At 38.1% G+C, this 8,834-nt stretch overlaps 1 protein-coding gene across 1 annotated transcript; it reads right to left on the bottom strand.

Moving 5' to 3' along the window:
* Window positions 1–5,135: 5,135 nt before the first annotated feature.
* Window positions 5,136–8,834, bottom strand: LOC108206347 (legumain). Its single transcript, XM_017376610.2, has 9 exons — window positions 8,545–8,834; window positions 7,804–7,968; window positions 7,334–7,490; window positions 7,153–7,238; window positions 6,845–7,044; window positions 6,258–6,306; window positions 5,975–6,184; window positions 5,618–5,824; window positions 5,136–5,534 (listed from the first exon to the last, which is right to left on the bottom strand). Exons 1-9 carry the CDS (start codon window positions 8,776–8,778, stop codon window positions 5,346–5,348), a joined length of 1,497 nt encoding a protein of 498 aa, XP_017232099.1. The 5' UTR covers window positions 8,779–8,834; the 3' UTR covers window positions 5,136–5,345.

Genomic DNA, 8,834 nt, shown 5'->3' with positions numbered 1-8,834 from the left:
ATAAGCAGCTCAACCAACTAGTTTTTTCCTACGCTCATTGCAGTTGTATTATCTTATACTGAGCGTTTCTTTGATTGTCCATTTCATAGAGGCTATAACCACTAGTTGGCAGGTAATAAATTTCATACTTTCCTCATTTGTAATGGGCTGCTTTTTTCATCTTTAGCGGGTTACTGGGTTCTTAACATCTTAAAGACCTGATAAAATTTGTTTGCAGTTTCAAAGAGCAGCATCATATGCTATCCAAAAAAAAAGTACCCTATTCTATTCACTTAACCAAAGAAAAAAAGATTGAAGTCAAAGTTCCTATGTCATCTAAGGAGAAGGAAAACAAATTGGTAAATACTCATGAAAAAAAATTAAAATTATGAGGTGCAAAGTGAAAACCTAAAATCTGTTAACTTTAGCGGTCAATTAACGGAGAGTGGTCAAAGAGGTGCAAAGCGAAGCGCTTTTCAAACTTTAAGGTGCATAATGTCAAAAAAAAATTGTTCAAGACCAAATCAAAAAAGCGCCTAAACATAAGGGGTGCAAAGTGTCAATCACTCTTAAATAAATAGGCAACAAGATTCAAACCCGAAAATTCTTCCTAAATTGAACAATGATACAATAACCAATAATTATTTAACATATGCAAATTAAGACAAAAACAAGATAATCTCCCAAAAAATTTAACATGGTCGTAATCATATATCTAACTTATCAATAACTCATGATTCTAATTGTCTTTCTATTATAAGAATGGGCACCCTTTACTTGACTTCGGGACACTTCGTCCGTTTCAAGCATCTTCTCGCCCTTAGCCTCTCGGTTAAAATCATCTTCCAAGTTCTTAGGGGTCCACTTTGAGGCCCTCTTGCCTTTCGAGAAGCGGCCCCCTTTATTGAAGCCTTTCTTCTCTTGTTGCTTTGCCTCTACATCTAGGCCATCTTAGAGCTCATAGTTTTCACCTCTCTTGAGAGGTATTTTAGATACTTCATAACAAGATCAGATGGGGGAGCCTCTCCCTGGCCAAGGGTTGTTCCTCAATATGAGGGGTTGTGCTGTTCTCCCCCTTGGGGCCTCCCGGAGAGGCACTCCCTGCTCTCTCAGACTTGTTCTTCCTTTTGCTCATCTTTCTCCTTAAGATGCTTTGATCTATCACTGTTGTCGCTAAATTGTTAACGAGAGAAAATGATTAACAACAAATGTTGGCACTTGCGTGATTGAAGGAAGAATTTCACGAAGAACACGGGACGGAAAGTGATGGATGTTGTAGCTGATCTTGTGGTTTGATCCTTGAGCAAACGAGAGAAAAATTTCTCAAGCGTTCTTAGCAAGAATGAGGTCATGAGCCACAAGAGGCCTACGTACCCTATCTACTGGGGTTCAAGCTACCACGTAGTTCTGTCAGGCCAAACTTCCTAGCGCGGGCCAGGTGTCAGTCCGGTCCACAAGGGCCCAGGTGTGTAAGACCGCGAAAGCCGCCATCAAGAGAGGCCCGTACTCACATGGCCTAGACCCATATGGCAAGGGGCTATCATGTAGCAGGTCGGAGAATAGATATCAATTTAATAAGCGGAGGTAGAGACCTCGATATGTATACTCATGGGCCCAAGCCAGAACCGGTCATGAGCCTTCATGTCTGGATCATCCCCGCATGGGGTGAGGGAGCCCAAACATCCTATGGTGGGGTGAGGGAACCCAGTCATCCTCTTACGGGGTGAGGGAACCCGAAATAGAAGGTGCAGCCCTAGTGAGAGCCAGCAAGGGACTTAGTAAAATAAAGTGGGTGACCTTCCAGTGAGGCCAACTTGTATGAGAGATGAAGAGGCATGAGAGCCTAACTAGAGAATGAGCTCCAGGGTGATCACCTTTGGGCTAGCAGTCTTGAACCATGATGACCCCAAGGTGAACGAGGCCAAAGGGTAGCGACCCCTAGACTCCCCATTTATACTTTAACGGCCCTGTGGGCGACGACACCTTAGGGCAAGGACCCATGGGGAGTAATCCTTAGAGGTGACGACCCCTCAGGGCGACGAATCCTCAGGATGACTACTCCTCAGGGTGATGACTCCTCAGGATGTTCCCCAGACACAGGACGATGACCCCTCAGGGTGCTCCTTAAGTCTTCATATATCTTTTAAGTGGTGGAGGCTCACAAATGAGGTGACTTATCAGAATGATGAGCCCAAAGGACTTGGTCTAGTCTTCCTTTTGAACTGGAGAGCAAATAACCTTTATTAATAGAGGTGGATGGCCAACTTTAGTGATCCATATCTGAATATGGGTCTGTCGAGGCTCATGCCGATTTTGGGCATAACAACATGTGTATTTAGAGTGTGATTGTTGCTCCACTGATATCCCTCTAGCTCATTCACCTTTCCAGATAATTGTTAGACTAGTGAATCTAAGAAAATAAGGTAAAGTTTGAGGTAAGACACACATAATTTGAAAAATATCTTGTACAATTGATTATACACACAACCGTTATTTGAAAGAAGTGTTTATTATTTATAAATGAGAGATTAATTATAAGTGAGAAATAACTTTTATTCTATGTATTTGGATAAATTTTAGTATTTACAACTTATTAGGTTCAAAAATTATTAATAAAATTATAGATCATCTTTTAAAGTGGTCGTTTACATATTTGGAAAATCAAATTTCAAAAAATAAACATAAATCACTAAAAAAGGTTAGGATTTTCGACTTCTAATATTCTGACTTATAAATCGAAAATTGACTTGTAAATTCACTACCCAAACAATACAATAAGCTGCTAAGGTGAACAGTCCACGACAACATTAGAAGCATAGACCATTGATTTTCTACTAAAGTTTTTTTAAAAGTTGACCAAAAGTTATCTGAAGTCTAATATATAGTGAGGCAATATTTTTCGTGGAGGTCCTGACCTCATATAGTCCGGAGGCACTAAGGAGTTTTTGTTTTGGAACAGAGAGGATCTGTCAAAAAAACAAAGGAAATTAAAAACTCCTTTCTGTCAAACTATATTCTGAGCTGAGTGACTCTAAAGACCTTATTTTTTCTCATAATTTGTCAAAGTAAACTCCAAGTAGTATCCATAGTGCGACTCCAGAAACCTCATTTAATACTCCCTCCGTCCCTCGGAATTGTATACATATGGATTGGGCACGGAGATTAAGAAAAGTGTATAAAGTAATGGAAAGTAGGAAGAAAGAGAATGAAAAGTGGGTAAAGTAGTGGGACCCATCAATATATAATTGATAGATTTGGAAAAGTAGTGGGTGGGTGGGGTTTTTATATTACTAAAATTGGGAAAGTTTTGAAATGTATAGAATTGAGTGGGACATTCAAAAAAAGAAAGTGTATAGAATTAAATGGGACGGAGGGAGTACAAAATTTGAACAGTATGAATATAGAACTTCTTCTAGCTTTAATGTCTGACCCTACAAATATTTGAAACTTTGAGAAAGTAACGAGATTTCAGTTTTTGGGAGATTGGTGTCTAGTAGTGTGCAAGCCAACATTGTAGGATGGTTCAGGCATCAGAAATTCAGGTGCAAGAAATTACTCTGTTTTTCTTGTGAAATGACTTTTACGGTTCCTATAGAAAGGGGCATTTTGTGGTGTGAGCTTGTGTTAGCACTAAATATACTTCGTCGTCAACTGTATCCTTATACATCAGCTTACTTCAAGTTAAGAAATGAGAACCCTCATGAACTTTTATGACGAGTTTTTCCCCCTTTTCACTTTAAAGGGGATACGGAATACTCCCTGTCTCTCTGGGATGTATACGTTTGGAATGGACACGGAGACTAAGAAAAGTGTATAAAGTAGGTAAAGTAATGAGAAAGAGAAAGAAAAGTAGGTAAAGTGGTGGGACCTATGCATATTTTTGACAATGCAGGCTTATATGCCTTACAACTTAGTATCTGTTCTAATAATTCTCGGGGTGAGCCAGAGTCGAACCCGGGTGCCCCGGGTCAACAGAGGATAAACCCACCACTGGGCTATCCTTTTATTGATAGATTTGAAAAAGTAGATGGAAGTAGTGGGTGGGTGAGAATTTTATATTATAAAAATTTAATATTTTGGGAAAGTTTTGAAATGTATAAAATTGAATGGGACATCCCGAAAAAGAAAGTGTATAGAAATCAGAGGGACGGAGGGAGAGGGAGTACTATTAGGCTCTGAGATGACGAGTGGATTAGGAGTGTGACTTTGAGGAACATTAGCTCAACTAGCATCAATTATGCTGCAAAAGAGTCTGTTAACATTCATGGTGGTGCAGTGTCAAATCCATCCATGATGTGAAAAATTTGTTTAGAAGGATTTTATTTGACACAGAATTCCATTTTGGTTATTGCCATTCGAGCAGATCGATCCTAGAGTACATCCGATACATCCTAAAGAGGTTTCGGAAAATAGTGCCACGTACACAAAATTAGGTACAAAATTTTGCATAAAATGAAATGACAACTGAGGTGAGATGTTTTAATTGATGGTATTTACGTGATAAAGACGGTCCATTCTACTCCCTCCGTCCCACTTCTTTTGTCTTGTTTGACTTTTTGTGGTCAAATTGACCAAACTTTGACCGGTAATAACTAATTATTCTTACATGATTTTTAAAATCCGAAACATACATCTTGAAGTAGAGCAAATGTAGATTTTAGTAATATATTTTTTAAAATCTTTTCCAATTATTTAATACATGTAAATTTCAGTCAAAATTTGGTCAATTTGACCATTAAAAGTCAAACAAGCCAAAAGAATTGGGACGGAGGGAGTAATTAAAACTTAACATATATGTCATTTTGTGAAATATTGTACATAAAACATTTTTCTCGCAAGCAAAACCACCCATGATTATGCCATCTATAATGAACAAGCCTGTTAATATGCTCAGTTACTTTGAGCTTTTAAGGTATTAACATAAACACTCTTGTGTCACATATCTTATGTGCACACCAAACCTCTTGAGTTTTCAACCTCACTTGTTCAGTGTGAGTCTTAAACGTGCGAAACACATGCAACTTATTTTTTACTCAATAAACTTATTACCTTCCAATTGATCTTTTGGAGAGTAACACAATTAACGTTGGCCATGTAGTCTGTTGCAATGCAGTTGGTTGCAATGATCGATCAAGCAATTTTATCTGCATCACAAGTTACGATAATAAATTCAACCTTTATACTGACATACATATATGCAAGTCATAAGGCAACATTAGGCACTACTGCCAGCCATTTTTCGATGGGGATTCAAGTAACAAGACAACAGTTAACTGCAACGACAAACAACTCATTCGCATAATAAATTAAGATTTTATGTTACTGCATATATATTATGCAAGAGTCATTTGCATGACAAAGGAAACTTATGAACTATAGCCACCCTCTTTGGAAATTCGTGGTATCCATGCTATGCTTTCCCGGCCACAGACAGCTGTACAAGCATCCTCCATTGCAGAGAGAGAGATTTGGTCGTTGCAAATGTTAGCAAATGCTCGCATGTGTTTCATACCATATTGTGTAAGTGACCCGCAATGTGCCTCAAACAATTGAACCTGCACAGTTTGTAAATTTACACAATATATAAGCATAAAAAGAAACTGAAGAAATTACAATAGAAAGGGAAGTTGGAATTCACCATCGATTTTAGGCAATTCCAGTCATCCACTAACGGTGATCCTGGAGCTCTTCTGGAGTTGAGAATTGAGTTTGACTGCCCAGGATCAAACAAAACCTTCCCTATCATGTTGATGCTATCAGCCAAGTGTGCCCTCTGTGCCATAGTTTCGCTAATCTGCTTGAAAACTTCGGTCTTCTTTATTGAATTTTCCGGGGATCGTTTGTACTGAATTTTGAAAAATTTTGTTAAAAGCATAGTCTAAATCTACTCAATAAAGAAGAATGAATGGGAAGACTGTAGCTTGTCATCATTCATCATCATTTAAATTGTCAAACATGTTGGGCCTGGTAAACTGAAAGTAACTAAAACACATACCATTTGCCACAAGAAAAGAAGATCCGCATCTCTTTGATCAATTGTACCCATTTGCCCTTTGGCTTGAGCTCTGTTAGCTGGAAAATTTTTAGAGGCAGGATCAAAACCTTGATAAAGGTACACCTTTTCTTTCTTTATTTCCTTGGTCCCATACTCCATCACATGAGATCCAGCAGTGTAGGTGTTCGAATTGGATGTCCGGTCCTTCACCTAAAGAAGTACTATAATATCAGGTTGAGGAAAGTAGGAAACAAACCAAAACTGAAAAGTGGCTTCAAATTACCTTCTTGTACTGCTGTTCTATAGTCTCTTTCTTCAAATTATGTGTCTCGCTGCAGTTAAACGTTAAACAGTAACTAAGTAGCCCAAAGAAAGAGTTACAGAGTAACAAGCCAAGTATAATTTTAGATCATTAGGAAAATTTCTATTTGAACCGATTAAGTATTAACAATATGTGCCGGTGTTGCAAGGGAACAGACTAATAAAAGTGTTTTTAGTAACAAGTACACTTATAATTGACATCGACCAAGCCTTCCTAACTTCCTTATAACCAAGTCATCATCCATACATGATCAACCAAGTCATCCATCCAGTATCAAGCCTTCCTACTTAATGGCCTACAACCAAGTCGCCCATCCATGGGGCCAAGTCATCTCCATCCTTCCAACCACCTCCTTCTCTATCCGTTTATCCATCAAAGGCATACTATTTAGCAGCCTGAAGTTCTATTTTTTAGATCAGGTTTTTAAGCATAACAGAAATATAAAATGTCTTGAACGTGCGTGAAATTGTGTAACAGACTCCAATTTCTGAAACCAACTCTTAAAATATTCATTACCAATATTATAAGATGTTATATATTAGAGGTACCTATCCTCCATCCAAGAAATACTGTACAGATCTCCTAAGCAAGTCATGAACTCCGGGGGTGGGGCCGGATCCATTCCAGGACAATATGTTCCCCAGCTATTTTCATCTACACCTGAGGCTGTTTGGACATAGATGCTCAAATTGTTTGGCATTAAACCTTCAAAGATGCTTCCACTTTCACATGCTTCTACATAAAGAACCTACACAGACAAAAATGTATCTTATTTTATACCTTCCGCACAATGTTTAATTTAATCAGTCATTTTTTATACAAGAATTGGTGGAATGGTTCTACAAAATTAATGTACCATCTCTTTGTATGTCCCAGCTGCATGCTTCTTCTTCAACACATTAATGAAATCATTGGCATAAACATAAACCATATCCGGCATCCCTACAAAGAGCGGGAATTCAGTAAGCAACTTCAACTCCAAGAAACTAAAATCTAATAGTAAGAATCTTGATTACCAACAACCAAACAGTACTCACCGAGTACTCCAGGCCCTCCATGGTCCGAGTAATAAATGAAGATTCTATCATTAGGTCCACTATCTACAACCTTTCCGCTTCCACCTTTGACCGAATTTTTGTCCCCTAGTATAACGGCATACAGGTTAGCTGCTGTCACTTGATCCCCTGTATAATCCTGTAAAATTATTTCATTGTATCATTTGCAGACACCAATTCGTGCAACACTCAATAGGTGGATTATATCTCTAGTAATTTAATAAGTTGCCCGCATAAAGATATTGGTGCAATTCTACTTAGTGCAACATTTCTATAATGTACTTCCAATTCCATAAATTGCTTACGTAAAGATATCAGAATAATGATTGCTAATTTGCTATGAAACAATAAAACACTATCAGTTGATCATGCAATTTGATAGCCATGAGGCATGGAAAGGATAATGGTGTCCGTGTGGGCTATGCGGCATAAAATATGTCGGAAATAAGTACCTTCGGAACACCAGCATACACATCCTCACCTCGAGGACTGTTGATAATAACACCTCGCCTTGGATTCAATTCACTATTAGCAATGTCATCGAACATAAACACAATTATGTTCTCCTCTTTAAGTCCACCTCTTTTCAGTATTTGATATGCATGACATACATCGGCCTGTATTCATCATCCGCAACATATCAATTGAATTAAATTCAACTAATCACAATTAATTAATACTGACAAATATAGAACAAATAAATTATATCCTAATTATCTCCCCATCCTCAAAATGCAATAAAACTCTCCGAAAAGTAAATACACCAAAGATCACTTATACAAGTTTAATTATGATACATGTCAAACTCTTTTGCAATTCCTGAATAGACACTTCTAAGGAACCAGAATTTCGAAAAACGGCACAAGTACCTCCTCAACCTCAAAATTCAATAAAAAATATGGGGAAAGTAAATATACCAAACAACACTTAAATAATCAAAAATCTCAAAATCACTTGCAAGTCCTAAATTAAAACTGTAAGTACACGGAACCAGAATTTCGAAACATAAACAATTGTAAGTATACCTCCTCAACCTCAAAATTCAATAAAAATCTCGGGGAAGTAAATACACCAAACAACACTTAAAAGTTAAATAACCAAAAATCCCCAACTCACTTGCAAGTCCTAAATTTACAATTGGCGGCTTATACCGAGGCGGAACCAGGATTTCGAAACAGAAATGACAAACATACCTGATGCCTATAATTCCCATAACCATTTGAACCGGCAACAAGAACCGCCCAATTGGTCCCATTCCTCATCTCCTCCTCATCATCAAGCTCCACAGGAGACCTCAACATCGATTCAAACCGGTTCACTGACCCGGCTCGAGGACCCACCCTAAAAGCACAGCTCCAAGGCACTATCAAAACCATCACCACCAGACTCAACCTCAACCCGGCCATCACTAAATTAACCCGGTTCATAAAAAACCCACAAATTTAGTTAGAAAATATAGTGAGCTGCTTGAAGATAAAACAGA

This window comes from Daucus carota, chromosome 2 (assembly GCF_001625215.2).
Source record: "Daucus carota subsp. sativus chromosome 2, DH1 v3.0, whole genome shotgun sequence".
Lineage (NCBI taxonomy): Eukaryota > Viridiplantae > Streptophyta > Magnoliopsida > Apiales > Apiaceae > Daucus > Daucus carota.
Note: the sequence above shows the minus strand (reverse complement) of the source record. Positions and strands in the feature narration are given on the sequence as shown.